At 45.1% G+C, this 15965-nt stretch overlaps 2 protein-coding genes and 1 non-coding gene across 3 annotated transcripts in view; 2 read left to right on the top strand and 1 right to left on the bottom strand.

Annotated features, from left to right (window-relative positions):
- Window positions 1-4953, top strand: part of TRO (trophinin) — a 5716-nt gene extending 763 nt beyond the window's left edge. The window contains 5 exon segments of the mRNA XM_081808791.1: window positions 491-574; window positions 667-709; window positions 1120-1182; window positions 1746-1860; window positions 2626-4953. Coding sequence (XP_081664917.1) covers window positions 491-574; window positions 667-709; window positions 1120-1182; window positions 1746-1860; window positions 2626-4536 — 2216 coding nt within the window. The 3' untranslated portion in view covers window positions 4537-4953.
- Window positions 1387-1515, top strand: LOC115939768 (small nucleolar RNA SNORA11). The gene has a single exon (XR_004074543.1). It is a non-coding gene; the product is annotated as a small nucleolar RNA SNORA11 (small nucleolar RNA).
- A 1768-nt stretch (window positions 4954-6721) lies between the features above and the next one.
- The window catches only part of PFKFB1 (6-phosphofructo-2-kinase/fructose-2,6-biphosphatase 1), a 63138-nt gene continuing 53894 nt past the window's right edge, over window positions 6722-15965 (bottom strand). Inside the window, exons 7-10 of the mRNA XM_081809284.1 lie at window positions 11046-11175; window positions 8295-8357; window positions 7171-7235; window positions 6722-6821 (exon numbers count right to left, since the gene is read on the bottom strand). Of these exons, the coding sequence (XP_081665410.1) occupies window positions 6762-6821; window positions 7171-7235; window positions 8295-8357; window positions 11046-11175 (318 nt within the window). The 3' untranslated portion in view covers window positions 6722-6761. The remainder of the gene's footprint in view (window positions 6822-7170; window positions 7236-8294; window positions 8358-11045; window positions 11176-15965) is intronic.

The following is a 15965-nucleotide window of genomic DNA, read 5'->3' as shown; positions in this document are numbered from 1 at the left end:
TCCTGTCAGGTTTTCTGTTTCTCCAGAAGCTTCCCAGGAAAGCAGCCCTGTCATTGCTTGTCTCTTCCTACTGGCTTTGGTAGAGTGGGGTTCTCAAGGGAGGGCTTCCTGGTGTGGGTGAATCATGATGCTTGAAGGACAGGAGCACCACTGGGGCTGTGCCTAGAATTCTTTTGGGGCAGAGGGGTCTGGGAGAGAAAGAAGGGACTCACATTGGCTGGGTCCCTGGGTTGTCCCAGTTTGACAGGCATTCTTCTATCCTCTTGGCTACCTGGGATGGGGTAGGATTGGATTTTCCCCTGCTACTCAATAGGAGACTGAGACTCAAGAGTCTAAGAGCCTTGTTTAGGGTCACATAGCGCTTGAAGCATAGACTGGGCAGAATTCTGTCACGTCTGAGGAATCTGGGAGAGGATAGCCTAGTGAGCTGGCTGGTGTGTTTTTTGCCAATGGCCACTGGACATAAACCTCTCTCTACCTTGTTATTCCCCTAGGACCAAGGACACACCCAAACTAGGTCTTCTCATGGTGATTCTGAGTGTCATTTTTATGAATGGCAACAAGGCCAGTGAGGGTGAGTGGCTGGGCATGCAGCTGAATGGGTGGCACAGTTGGAATTCCACATGTTCATTTTCTGTCCCTGTCTCCTCTTGCCTCCCCTTGCAGCTGTCATCTGGGAGGTGCTGCGCAAGCTGGGGCTGCGCCCTGGGTATGATTGGGCTCTCTCAGCGCTTGCTGTCCATGTTGTCGTTTGGAAAGAGAGGATGGCCCCAGGACTGCATCAGCTTGGTGGTCTGGTGGAGTGAGCGGGGGTGCTGGACTGGGTAGAGGGTCCAGGGCTCTGACCTGGGTGGATGGGTGATATGGTCCTGAACTCTCTGCATCTTCCCACCCCTATGTCATTCTAAGCTGAGATAGTGGATAGAACTTCAGGGGCATCCCTGACAAAGAAGCAGCTGGCCTCAACTTATTGCTTCTAGCGACCATGTGTTCACTACTTTCCTGGCTTCACTGGGACTGCTGCATGTGCTAGAGAGGTTTCTTCCATGTTGAGAAATGCCTCTTCCCTCATCTGGGAAGTTTTCATCTCTGTTTATGGGTTATTTTTCCCATTGTCAGGGTGAGGCACTCACTCTTTGGGGAAATAAGGAAGCTCATCATAGATGAGTTTGTGAAGCAGAAGTAAGTGGTGTTTGGAGGCTTTGTCTGGCCCTGAAGTGTTCTGAGTGTACTGGTCTGGTTCAGAAAGTGCTCAAACAGCCCTTTTATTACACTAGCTTTAGAGGTAGTATGGGTATCCTATGCCCTAGAAATGAGTCCTGTCCACAATTCCCATGAGTGGAGAGTTCCAGGACTGGGCTAGACCAAAGACAAGGCCCTTGCTTTGGGGTGTGCTCAGAGCAGGGTGCCTGAAGAATGGCTCCTCTGTTTACAACACACCCAATAGGAACTTGGGTTTACTCCTCACAGGTAGCAAGATACTTTGGCCTTCCTGTGACATCATGCCCTATACATGCCTTCTCTGAAGCATCAAGTGACTGCCTTGCACAGATCCAAAGGGAAATGACTCAATATTGGAGACCAATACCGTGAACTGTGTTTGGGAGTGAGTCTGGGGAAGGAAGGTCTTAGAAATCCTTCTCCAGGAGCTGAGTTTAGTATTTGAAGGAAGTTGCCACCTGGTGCCCAGTGGTTACACAACAGATTTGTTTGGTCAGAAGCAAATTTCATTTCCTTTCTCCAAGGTACCTGGAGTACAAGAGGGTCCCTAACAGCAGACCACCTGAATATGAGTTCTTCTGGGGCTTGCACTCCTACCATGAGACTAGCAAGATGAAAGTCCTCAAGTTTGCATGCAAAGTAATAGGAGAGCTGCCCTGACTTGTCATATTAAGGGTACCCTAGCTGGGGCACGCTGTGTGCAGGATGGTTAGGTACAGGGCAGCCTGCAGTTAGTATATAAGTGTATGGAACTTCACTGATGTCTGAGAATGCTGCCTAACATAAAGTTTACCTTGTTTCGTTCTTTCTTTCATAATTTGTGTTAGTCTGCTTGCACTGTCTTAACAAAATAATACAGACTGGGTGGCTTAAACAACAGAAATTTATTTTCTCACGGTTCTGGAGGCTGGAAGTCCCAGATCAAGGTCCAGCAGTGCCAGTTTCTGATGAAGCCTCTCCCTCTGGCTTGCATATGAATGTCTTCTTGCTGTGTTCTCACATGGTGGAGAAAGAGCCTCTTATAAAAACACTAATCTTATTGGACCAGGGCCCCACCGTATGACATCATTTAACTCTACTTCTATAAAGGCCCAGTCTCCACATATAGTCACACTGGGGGCTGATGCTTTAACATATGAATTGGGAGGGAGAGACACAAACATCCAATCCATAACATACTCTCTTTTCATTTCCCATCTTCTCAGTGAGGTTAAGTAACTTGTCCAAGGTCACACAGCACCTTAGTTATCAGAGCTGAAATTGGATCTCAGGACTGACAGAGCCCCAGAAAACTAAGAATTAAAAAAAAATACGGCTATTGATTTTATACAAATCTCATAGTATGTACTTAATGCATAATTACAAATGTTATTGTCCTTATATTGATTATCATTCCCATTTCAGGTACAGAAGAAAGACCCCAAGGACTGGGCTGCTCAGTACCGGGAGGCAGTGGAGATGGAAGTCCAAGCTGCAGCTGTGGCTGCAGCTGAGGCTGAGGCAAGGGCTGAGGCGAGAGCCCAAATGGGGATTGGAGAGGAAGCTGTGGCTGGGCCCTGGAATTGGGATGACATGGATATCGACTGCCTAACAAGGGAAGAGTTAGGCGATGATGCTCAGTCCTGGAACAGATTTTCATTTGAAATTGAGACCAGAGCCCAAGAAAATGCAGAAGCCAGCACCAACATCGACTTCAGCAGAGGAGCTAGCACCAGGGCTACCTTCAGTGATAGTGCTAGTATTAGCTTCAGTGGTGCGCCCAGCCCCAGTGGTGGCTTTGGTGGCAGAGCTGGCATTAGCTTTGGTGGCACACCCAAGACCAGTGCCAGCTTCAGCAGTACAGCCAGCATTTGCTTTAGTGGCATACCCAGCACTAGCACTAGTTTCAGTGGTGCAGCCAGCATTAGCTTCAGTGGTGCAGCCAGCACCAGCTCTAGTTTCAACAGTGAAGCCTGCATTAGCTTTGGTGGCACATCTTGTACCAGTGCCAGCTTTGGTGGTGGGGTCAGCTCCAGTTTCAGTGTCCCACTCAGCAGCAGTCCCAGTTTCAGTGGTGGAGCCAGCTCTGGCTTTGGAGGCACACTCAGCACCACTGCTGGCTTCAGTGGTGCACTCATTACCAGTAGCAGCTTTGGCAGTATACCCAGAACCAGCACAGTCTTTAGTGGTGCGCTTAGCACCAGCACTGGATTTGGTGGCACACTGAGCACTAGTGTCTGCTTTGGTGGCTCTCCCAACTCCGGTGCCAGCTTTGGTGGCACACTTAATACCAGTATCTGCTTTGGCAGCTCTCCTAGCACCACCACTGGTTTTGATGGAGTACTCAGCACCAGTGTCTCCTTTGGTGGCTCTTCTAGCACCAGCGCTGACTTTGGTGGTACACTAAGCACCAGCATCTGCTTTGGTGGCTCTCCCAGCACTGGTGCCAGCTTTGGTGGTGCATTCAGCACCAGTGTTGGCTTTGGTGGTGCACTCAACACCAGTGCTGGTTTTAACAGTGCTGTCAGCACTAGTGGCAGCTTCAGCAGTGCACCCAGCACCATCTCTGGCTTTGGCGGTGTGTTCAGCACCAGTGCTGACTTCAGTGGGGCACTTAGCACCACTACTGACTTTGGCATTGCTCCCAGTACCAGCATTGGCTTTGGTGGAGTTCCCAGCACCAGCCTCTGCTTTGGCAGTGTGTCTAACACCAGCCTATGCTTTGGTGGCCATCCTAGCACTAGCACCTGCTTTAGTGGTGCTACCAGTGCTAGTTTTGGTGATGGATCCAGTACCACTACTGGTTTCATCTTTGGCCATGGGTTAAGCACCAGTGCTGGATTTAGTGGTGGACTGAGCACCAGTGCTGGCTTCGGTAGTGGACCAGGGACCAGTGCTATCTTCGGTAGTGGACTGAGCACCAGTGCTGGCTTTGGTAGTGGACTGATCTCAAGCGATGGCTTTGGTGATGGACTGGGCACCAATGCTGGTTTTAACAGCACACTTGGTACAAGTGCTGGCTTTAGTGGTGGCCTCAGCATCAGTGATGGCTTTGGTGCTGGGCCTAATAACAGCTTCAACGGAGGACCAAGTACCATCATTGGCTTTGGCAGTGGTTCCAACACCAGCACTGGCTTTATTGGCGAACCCTGCACCAGCACCAGCTTCAATGGTGGACCCAGTTCTATCATTGGCTTCGGCAGTGGACCAAGCACAGGTGCTGGCTTCAGCAGTGGACCAAGCAGTGGTGCTGGCTTTGGCGGTGGACCAAGAAATGGTGCTGGCTTTGGTGGTGGAGCCACCAGCCTTGGTGCCTGTAGCTTCTCCTATGGCTAGTGAGGTTTCAGGTAATTACAACATTTCCACAGCCATGGCCCATGGGAATGGATATAAGAGCGGGAAATGTTATAAGAAACCCCAAAGTGGGATGTTTGGGTGGGAAGATGAGGACAATGAAGGAAGTATGAGAAAACAGTATATTTGGTGCTAAAATGTGTTCCTGTTTGGTGTTTTGTTTTCAGGTTTATTTCCCAGGTTTACAGATACGGCTAATGAATTCCAGCAGTTCTTCCCAAGGAGCCAAGGTACATCCTTGGAATTTTTGTCCACACAGCAGTATAAGCAGATATTATCAATTAGCTGAGGGTGACATGCTATGAAAAATCTGCTTGCTGATCCTACTTTGTTGTTTGCTTCTTGTGTGCTGTCATATTTTGGTATCAGAGTTACATTAAATTTGCAAGATGAATTGGAGGTTTTTGTCTGTCTTTTATTGTGCTTAGGTTGTTGTGAGTGACATTTCAGGTTCATAGGAGAACTAGAGATCAGTGTAGCTCTTCAGAGAAGGTGGGCTGCAGCTTTAGGCTAAAATGAAAGTATGATTTCAGTGGGATAGAGACCTGGAGAAAGCACGGCAGGCAAGGGGATTATAGATTGAGCAAAGATATGAGGGGGGGGAAGCCTAGAATAGAAGGCAGAGGGAGAGGGTTCTGGACAGTAAATATAGATTCATTTTGAGACATTTGTATAGGAACGGAGAGATAGAGTGGGACTAGATGTGGACACAGGAACAAGGGAGGGTTTTCTTGAGATAAGAGAGAGAGATCTGAGCATGTTGCAGAGAGTGTGGGGGCAAAAACCAATAAAGGACAGGAGATAGATATAAAATAGTCAAGAATTGACTGAAGTAGCACATGCCTGAGAAGGTGGGATGGGATAGAGTGCCAGGTGACCCTGACTGAATAGGATTTAAAGGTGGCTGTGGAAGCAGATAAACGTAGGTTTGTTTCAAGCAGTAGATCCTCCCAAAAAAGTAATGTGGATTATACAAGGTTTGGGTCTTGCTGGTGGCTATGATGGAAGAACAAAGGAATCAAGGCAGTGAGTATATGAGTGTCTGTCTCTTCACCACTGGGTTGCTGATACCTAGATGCATGGAGAGTGGCTGAAGAAATGGAACATAAGATTTAAGCTGGCTAGGGATGGTAGAACAATGAGGAGGAAGAGAACTGGTGGATTGGAAGACAATGGAGGAATCAAAGGATTATACTCTTGATGCAGTACAAGAACAAATATTGTTCATTCAAGAAATACTACACACATGCCCACTATGTGGGAGGCATGTTTCTAGGGATCCTGTGGATGACAGAGTTGTAAGGACTGGGGGCCAGTGGTCAGATAGTGGGATCCTTGTATTTAAGAAATCATACTGGAGGGGCACCTGGTTGGCTCAGTCATTAAGTGTCTGCTTTCGGCTCAGGTCATGATCCCAGGGTCCTGGGATCGAGCCCCACATCAGGCTCCCTGCTCAGTGGGAAGCCTGCTTCTCCTTCTCCCACTCCCCCTGCTTGTGCTCCCTCTCTCACTGTGTCTCTCTCTGTCAAATAAATAAAATATTTTTAAAAAAGAGAAATCATACTGGGGGCGGGTTGTCTAGATGATGCCAAGATCCATGGAGTGGATGGCTGAGGGGGAAATGGTCACTAGAGTTGAGGGGGTCAGGGGACTTGGAGGCCAGGGTATTATTTGGACAATTTGTATGGACAGTGAAATCACTCAGGATGGCAGCAGGAGTTGGAGAAGAGAGGAACACTGTGGTCCAGGTACAGATTCTTTTGAGTGTAGGAATGAAGGTGTCAGGTCCTCAGCCATGCTGCCCACCAAGGAACAAGGCCCATATGTACTCATAGAGACTTAATCTCCTCCTTCAATTTTAGAGGTGCTACCCCAGAACCCTTCCCTTCAGGAAGTCCTCATCCATTCCATACCCCACAGCACCAGAGGAATTTCACAAGTTGGGATCTTAAGAAGATCCTGTGGGAGAAGCCTCACAATGACTTCCTCTCCCCTTTTGTAGGCAGCAAGAGAAATCTTTATTGATAAGGGTTTAGTAATTAAGAAAGAAAAAGTTTAATTCACAGCTAGACAGCTCCTTGGTTGTAGCTAGAAATCAAGACCTGTAGGCCAAGTCCAGGATCTTAAGGTAGGAGAAGTGCAAGGATAGCAGCTCTTAAAAGTGGGAGACAGTGAGAGCAAAGGCAGTTTTACTTTTTGGAAAGGGCTCAGTAGTGGGCAGGGACAGTGTCCAGAGCTTCCTCAGGTTCTCGGGTGATGTCCACATTCTGAGAGGAGAGAGCCCAGGATTAATAGGAAGGAGCCAGCACTGTGGAGACCCAGCCCCTCCCCTGCCTTTTGTCCTCACTGCCAGGTTCCCCTCCTTCAGCCAGGCCTGGATCCTTTTCTCAGGCAAGCCCCTGGGGAATCTCAACCTGAGGACTTTGGAGTAGGTGTTGCTCTAGCCCTGCATCTCTATGGCACCTCAGACCTGGGCCACAGTTCCTGCATTTCTGGGTGCTGGTTATTCTATCTGTTGGTATGAAACACCCAAGCTCTGTGGGATTGGGGTGGCCTTTCTGTGAAGGTGGGTGCTTTCACCATGTGCCTGCTTAGGCCACAGAGTCCCTCACCTACCTCAGGTTTCTCCCGATGTGTGTTTACGGCTTCCACGTTCAGGTAGATGGACTCCACTTTGCAGCCTCAGAAAAGAACAACCAGTCCATCCATAAGCCCCCAAAGTACGTACAGATCTTCCCTGAGCTGTCATTCGCTCCCTCACCCATCACTACCCATACCCCGAGCTCCACACTGTGTGCAGATTGTGACTACTCTGTAGGGAGGGGAATGTAGACCAGCTGTGTGTTGTAAGGGGAAGACACCAGGTCTAAGAGAAGCCAATGGGATGTTCTCCCAGTTGCCCCTAATAGTCTCAGAGTTCTCTGAGCCTCAGTTGCTCAACTTTGAATGGAAAGGAGATGAGAATAGATGATCTCTGGGGACTCCCCCAACTCTTGTGCCCTGTGAGACAGCAATCTAATCTATATAATAGTGATGGAGCCCTGTGGACCTGCTAAGCTGTGTTAAGTGCTGAAGTGGTGGAAGAGTCCTGGGGCCATTGCCTTGGGGCAATCAGTCCCAGGTAAAGTTTATTTAGAGGACAAAATGATTATGGCAACAACAGAGGTGTGGGAGGTCACAAAGGAGTTCTGAGAGCCTGAAGAAAAAGGAGAGTGGTATCACTGGGCGCTGTCAGAGGTGGTCCAATGCTTATGGAAGCCCCCCTTAGCTCCATCCCTGTGGATTGCAACCTACTCTGGGCTTCAGTGCACTGTCTTCCCTATTCACACCCCAGAAGATATTTGAGTCTCTCTCTCCCCTGCTCATAAATATTTCATAGCAAACCAATGTCCCAAGAGACAGTCTAAACTGGCCAGGCTGGTCTTTCAGATCTTTCTTCAATCTGGCCCAACCTACACTTACTCCTCTGGTCCCCTCTGGGGACCTCTTCTTCTACAGGTTAGTGTTCCGTGTTTGGTGCTTTGGTAGAGCCAGAAAAAGTTGAGGACAGGCCCCGGATTTAGAGGCCATCCCAGGTCTTCCCTGTTCTCATCCTATTATTGCCAATTCTTCCTTCACCAGGACATCCAATTACCCACCCAAGAAACCTCCCCCAGGACTCTGCTGGGCAAATGGTATGCACTGGAAGCATGCTCATGCTCTCTATGTGTCTTTCCTCAGATGAGGGTGGGGGCACTCACCATAAGCCACAGGTGTGAGTTTAAGCACTGTGTGCAAAGGACACTTGAGATATGGCAGCTCATCTGGAAAGGAGGAGAAAGCAGCCATCAGAGAAAAGGTACTGGGGAAGGTGCCATCTCCCCAGGCCTCCTCTGCCATACCCCCTTCCTTATGACCACCTTCATCAGGGTTACACCCTCCCACACACACTCTGCAGTGGGCAGTGTTGAGAACAGGGTGGGCAGTGAGGAAGGATGTAGAAAGGTGGCCTCTAGAGCAGAGAGGAAGGAAGGCCTTGGGGAATGCGGACAGACTGTGAGTTCCCCAGGAAGGACAGGCTGGTTATTTGGGATGTGGTCTATCTCCTCACTCACAGGGCAAACATGAGACTAAGGCAGACCTCCCTCCTGCCCCCAGCCTCAGGTCTTCCACAGGTTCTTCTAGCATGAAGGCCCACAAATGTGTCTTGGCAAGTGTTTTCTGGGAGCTTGTTATGTGCCAGGGCCCTTGGAAATGTGTACATGTACCTTGGCAGCTCCCACAGTTTTCTCTCCAGCCCAGGCCTGTGCTTTCTGACTCCTCTCACGCTTGTTGATGGACAAGCATTTCTCAATTCACTTGTTTCCAGTTGTTGACTATTATTCATAAAGTTGTTTTGAATATTCATGTACCATTTCTTTTATGAGCCTAGGTTTTCATTTATTAGACATCCTTAGGAGGAGATGATCAGGCCCATTCCATGGGTGAGGACACTAAGGCTCTGAGAGGAAAGACACTTGTCCTATGTCACAGTCAGGAAGTGGCAGCATTGGGACTTGAACCTAAGACCCTCTGAGGCTAAATGCATGCTCTGCCCACTGCAGCCACCGACCACTGCCTTGGAGGGACTCACAGTGTCATGGGGGCAACACCCCCATCCCTCACCACTCTCCAACAATAGCCACCCTCTCCCAGCCAGGCTGCCCTTACCACTTGCCAGCTCCCTTCACTGGGCCAGATCCAAACCCCTCATGGCTTCTCTGCCCCCAAGGCTCATCGTGGGCTTTCAAGGCTCCCACCACACTCCAAGCCTCCTGAGACATCAGGTTTGGCGATATCCTGGGCATCCATCCCACTCCTCCTCCTCCTCCTCGTCTTTGTCATCGTCATTGTCAGGTCCTGGGGCCCAGTGGTCTGGGTGCAAGATCTCATTCCATCCTCACTGATACTCTGTGGGGGCTACTGTTCCCCATGGCACATGTGACAAAATGGACTCGGAAAAGGGAAGTGACTTGCCTGAGGTCTCTGACCTAGCTCTGCCATCACCTGGACAAGTGACCTTGGCCCAACCTTTTCTCTCTCTGGCCCTCAGAGTTCCCACCTGTCACAGCACAAGATTGGGCTAGATAGATATACTCTGAGGGTGCCCCAGCTCTGAGGTCCTGTGGGTCTGCTTTCCCAGTCACAGCATCTCTCTGGGCCTCAAGTTTCCTCACTGAATAATAGGGGTAAGAGTATGTACCCAGCACTGCCTAGCCCAGCTCCCAGGGCGGCTGGGCGCAGCTGGCGTGGCCTGCGCATGAAAGAAGGTAGGAAGTGGGTAAAGCAGTGGGAGAATGACAGGTACATGTGCCCCTCCCCCACTCTATGCGTGTCTGAGGTGGGGGTCCTCTGGAAAGCACCTGAGGTTGACACCCCTCCCTGTCCCACTGAGCCCCGTGACCTCGGGCAGGTCACTTCACCTCTCAGAGACTCCATCCCCTCATCTGCACAGTTAGGGTTACTTACGCTGCTTGCCTCATGGTCCCAAAGACAGTACCAAGCAGTAGAAATTGGAAGTTATTGGAAATCTAACAGCACAAGAACCCTCACCCCAAACCACATCCCCTTTTCCAGTGAGGAGACTGAGGGCCAGGCAGAGGAAATGATTTGACCAATGTCAAGTTCTCAAGTTCCCTGGGTTTCAATTTGGGATGACTCCATATTATAATGCCCTTTATTTGGAAACTAGCATAGTAGAGAAGATTCAAGTCTGTAGGACATTGCACAATATAACTTTCAAGTATAACTTTGCAAGGTCTTCACACACCCTCACAGTATCCTGGAGATGCTAATACTTCAGCATCCACATCAGAAATGGACTGTCAAACCAAAGAGTGACATAACAGTCCCTTGCCAGTCTCGCTGCCCTAGTTTGCAGTTCAGCATATGTTGTTAGTGTATAGATACTTTGTAAATTACAGTGTCTAGATATCTTTTAAAGAAGAAATTATCATTTAAAAAAGTAAAATGAAAATATCACTATCTTGGGAGAAATCATCCCCATAGCAAAGACAGAAACTTATAATCAGGATCATGAAGCAACAGAATGTCCCATTACCACCTGATGACAGCATGTTTCAGAGAAGTACTGTCTCAGCTTTTTCAGGTTGATGCATACTGTTAAGGTTGGCTTTGAAAATATTAACTCAGAATAATACTAATACTAAAAACAGCAGCTAACACTTATATAGCCTATACTATGTGTCATGAACTGTCCTAAGCTCTTTACATATTTTAATTTATTTAAACTTTATTATTGTTCTCCCCATTTTACAGATGAGGAAATTGAGCCCAGAGAGGCTAAAGTAATTTGTCAAAGCTAGTATGTGACAGAGAAAGAATTTGACCTCAAGCATTCTTAATCTAGATACTGTGCTCTTAACCACTAAGATATAAACCACAGACTGCTGGTGTCAGGGTCCCAAATCATATCCAGTTCCCTATGCCAGGAACAGAGAGGAGAGTGGTACCTGAGCTCTTATCCAGGAAGTAGGCCAGGAGGCACCGCATGACAGCCTGATGGCAGATCACCAGTACATTTTCCTGCCGTTCTAGCTCCATTATAACTGGCTCCAGACGCTGAACCAGATCCTCATAGGACTAAAAATGACAGAATATTTGGGTAAAAAAGGTAGATGAGGAGGTTTGCCCAGAGAAGAACTCAGGACTAGGAATCAGGAAATGTTGGTTCTGGCACCAGTTCAGTAGTTGACCCAGTAGTATGACCTTAGACCACTCATTTCTTTTGTAGTGTCTTAGTTTCTCATCTACTAGATGGGAGCATTCAATACAGTGGACCAAATAACAATAATAATAAAACTTCTCAATATAAAATTCCTAGATTTCTTCCCCTTCAGGTTTCCCTCCCTTCCCCTGTTGTCCTCCATGCTATTCCTTATGTTCCGCATATGAGTGAAACCATATGATAATTGTCTTTCTCTGCTTGACTTGTTTCACTTAGCATAATCCCCTCTGGTTCCATCCATGTCGATGCAAATGGACTTGGGGAAACAAACTGAGGGTTACAGAGCGGAGGGGGGTGGGGAATAGTGTAATCGGGTGATGGGAATTAAGGAGGGTACATGTTGTGATGAGCACTGGGTGTTATACACAACTAATGAATCATTGAACACTACGTCAAAAATTAATGATGTACTATATGTTGGCTAACTGAACATAATAAAAATAGATAAATAAAAATAGTATTTTTGCTCCTTAAAAAATAAAATAAAATTCCTAGAAAAACTAGATAAAATAAATGTTTGCACTGCTGATCTTTCAACAAAATAAAGGAAAACATGAATGTAGGGTTCCAAAATGAAGAAAAACTTGGGGAAAAAAGAGAGGTAAGTGGATTTAGAAGGCACAACTGCCCTGGGGGCATTTGCCAATCACAGTATCTGAGAGGCTTGAGATTTTTTTTTTTTAAAGATTTTATTTATTTATTTGAGAGAGAGAGTGAGAGAGAGAAAGAGCACAAGAGGGGGAGCGGGAGAGGGAGAAGCAGACTCCCTGCTGAGCAGGGAGCCTGATGCGGGACTCAATCCCAGGACTCCAGGATCATGACCTGAGCTGAAGGCAGTCGCTTAACCAACTGAGCCACCCAGGCGCCCGACGCTTGAGATTTTAAAACATCATAGAGACAGAAGACAAGGCCTTAGGTGTTCATAAGGTGGAGAATTGGGACTGAAATTTTCACAAAAATCTGAGACACTCAAAGGGCTACATCATTAGTAGAAGTGTAAACTAGAAAAAATATATATCCACAGGCAAAAGGAAACGATAACATTTATCTGCCTCTGCTTGACTCAGTGGAAAAATTAGGAAAAGCTTCCTATAATAATATATTAACCACAAGCTTACTATCAGGTGGGTTTGTGGTTCAGACTTACAATACACGTGTTTTAGAAAATGCTAAGATGGGAGTTTAATGAAAAGCAATTTCAAGTCATTAGTTCTAAAGTATATGGAAGAAGCAAATGGAAATTATCTCTGAATCCTCTCAACTTAGTCTGTGCAGAATTCTTACATATAAATTTTGTCAAACTGAAGCTTGCATAATAGGCATGGGAGATAAGCTATCATGAGTGAAAATAAACAGAAACAATAAGAGGAGAACCCTAAAAACATAAGATAAAAGATCCATTTAAATATACATATGTAAAATAAATATGTTTGAAATTTATAAAGAAATAAAAGATGGAATAAAAATGTGAGAAAAAATAAGATACTATTAAATATATGATAGAGATTTAAAAAAACTAATAGAATTTTTATAAATAAAAATTTATTTATTAAAATTGAAAACTCAGTGGACTGAATAAATGAAAGATTAGATACAACTTAAGAAATAGTGATTTGGAAGATAGAGCTGAAGAAATTACTCAGAATGCAGCAAAGACATCAAAAATAAGTTAGGAAACATAAAGGAATTGGACGGGATTAACACCCATTCAGTTTTATTTCCAGAAGGAGATAATAGAGATTATGTGAAAAAGGGAAGAAGCCATAATGTCTGAGAGTTTCTAGAATACAAGAAGACCTAACAGTTGTAAATATTTATGCCCCCAACATGGGAACAGCCAACTACATAAGCCAACTGTTCACCAAAATAGTCATATTGATAATAATATGTAAATTGTTGGAGACCTCAATACTCCACTTTCAGCAATAGATCATCTAAAAAGAAAATCAACAAAGAAACAAGAGCTTTGAATGATACACTGGACCAGATGGACCTCATAGATATATACAGAACATTCCACCCTAAAACAACAGAATATTCATTCTTCTCAAGGATACATGGAACTTTCTCCAGAATAGACCATGTACTGGGTCGCAAATCACGTCTCAACCGATACCAAAACATTGAGATTATTCCCTGCATATTCTCAGACCATAATGCTTTAAAACTGGAACTCAATCACCAGAAAAAATTTGGAAGAAATTCAAACACTTGGAAGATAAAGACCACTCTGCTCAGGAATGTTTGGGTTAACCAGGAAATCAAAGAACTTAAACAATTCATGGAAACCAATGAGAACAAAAACACATCAGTCCAAAACCTATGGTATACTGCAAAGGCGGTCCTAAGAGGGACATACATAGCCATCCAAGCCTCACTCAAAAAAACCAAAAAAATCCCGAATTCACCAACTAACTCTACAACTTAAAGAACTAGAGAAAAAGCAACAAACGATGACCAAGCCATGCATTAGAAGAGAAATAATTAAGATTAGAGCAGAAATCAATGAATTAGAAACTGAAAACACATTAGATCAGATCAAGGAAACTAGAAGCTGGTTCATTGAAAGAATTAAGATCGATAAACCACTGGCCACACTTATCCAAAAGAAAAGAGAAAGGACTCAAATTAATAAAAATATGAGTGAAACGGGAGAGATCACAACAAACACCAAGGAAATAGAAACAATTATTAGAAATTATTATCAACAACTGTATGCCAATAAATTAAGCAACCTGCATAATGGATGCCATCCTGGAAACCTATAGACTGCCAAGACTGAAACAGGAAGACACTGACAACCTGAATAGGCCAATAACCAGTAATGAGATTGAAGCAGTGATCAAAAACCTCCCAAAAATCAAGAGTCCAGGGCCTGATGGATTCCCTGGGGAATTCCACCAAACATTCAAAGAAGAAATAATACCTATTCTCCTGAAGCTGTTTCAAAAAATAGAAACAGAAGGAAAGCTTCCAGACTCATTCTATGAGGCCAGCATTACCTTAATCCCAAACCAGGCAAAGACCCCATCAAAAAGGAGAATTTCAGACCTGATGAATATGGATTCCAAATCCTCAACAAAATCCTAGCTAATAGGATCCAACCATACATCAAAAGGATTATCCACACTGACTACATGGGATTTATCCCCGGGATGCAAGGGTGGTTCTACATTCGCAAATCAATCAATGTGATAGAACACATTAATAAGAGGAGAGAGAAGATCCATATGGTCCTCTCAATTGATGCAGAAAAAGCATTTGACAAAATACAGCATCCTTTCCTGATTAAAACTCCTCAGAGTATAGGGATAGAGGGAACATTCTTCAGGTTCATAAAATCCATCTATGAAAAATGCACAGCGAATATCATCCTCAATGGGGAAAAGTGGAGAGCCTTTCCCTTAAGATCAGGAACACATCAAGGATGCCCACTCTCGCCACTATTGTTCAACATAGTACTAGAAGTCCTAGCAACAGCAGTCAGACAACAAAACGAAACAAAGGTATTCAAATTGGCAAAGAAGAAGTCAAACTCTCTCTTTTCTCAGACGAAATGATACTTTATATGGAAAACCCAAAAGACTCCACCCCCAAATTACTAGAACTCATACAGCAATTCAGTAATGTGGCAGGATACAAAATCAATGTACAGAAATCAGTTGCTTTCTCATACACTAACAATGCAACTGTAGAAAGAGAAATTAGAGAAACAATTCCATTTACTATAGCACCAAAAACCATAAGATACTTCGGAATAAACCTAACCAAATAGGTAAAGGATCTATACTCTAGAAACTACAGAACACTCATGAAAGAAATTGAAGAAGGCATAAAAAGATGGAAAAACATTCTATGCTCATGGATTGGAAGAATAAACATTGTTAAAACATCTATGTTACCCAGAGCAATCTATACCTTCAATGCCATCCCGATCAAAATTCCAATAACATTTTCAAAGTGCTGCAACAAACAATCCTAAATTTTGTATGGAATCAGAAAAGACCCCGAATCACCAAGGAAATGTTGAAAAAGAAAAACAAAGTTGGGGGCATCACGTTGCCCGATTTCAAGCTATATTACAAAGCAGTGATCACCAAGACAGCATGGTACTGGCACTAAAACAGACATATAGACCAATGGAAAAGAATAGAGAGCCCAGATATGGACCCTCAACTCTATGGTCAAATAATCTTTGACAAAGCAGGAAAAAATATGCAATGGAAAAAAGACAGTCTCTTCAATAAATGGTGCTGGGAAAATTGGACTGCCACATGTAGAAGAATGAAACTCGACCATTCTCTAACACCATACACAAAGATAAAGTCAAAATGGATGAAAGACCTCAATGTGAGACAGGAATCCAACAAAATCCTAGAGGAGAACATAGGCAGTAACCTCTTTGACATTGTCACAGCGACTTCTTTCAAGATGCATCTCCAAAAGCTAGTGAAACAAAAGCAAAAATGAACTTTTGGGACTTCATCAAGATCAAAAGCTTCTGCACAGCAAAGGAAACAGTCAACAAAACAAAGAGGCAACACACAGAATGGGAGAAGATATTTGCAAATGACACTACAGATAAAGGGCTGATATCCAAGATCTATAAAGAACTTCTCAAACTCAACACCCCCCCAAAAAATAA

The sequence above is a fragment of the Leptonychotes weddellii genome, chromosome X (assembly GCF_054177405.1).
Source record: "Leptonychotes weddellii isolate Sample4059 chromosome X, ASM5417740v2, whole genome shotgun sequence".
Classification (NCBI taxonomy): Eukaryota; Metazoa; Chordata; class Mammalia; order Carnivora; family Phocidae; genus Leptonychotes; species Leptonychotes weddellii.
This window is presented reverse-complemented; position numbering and strand designations above follow the sequence as displayed.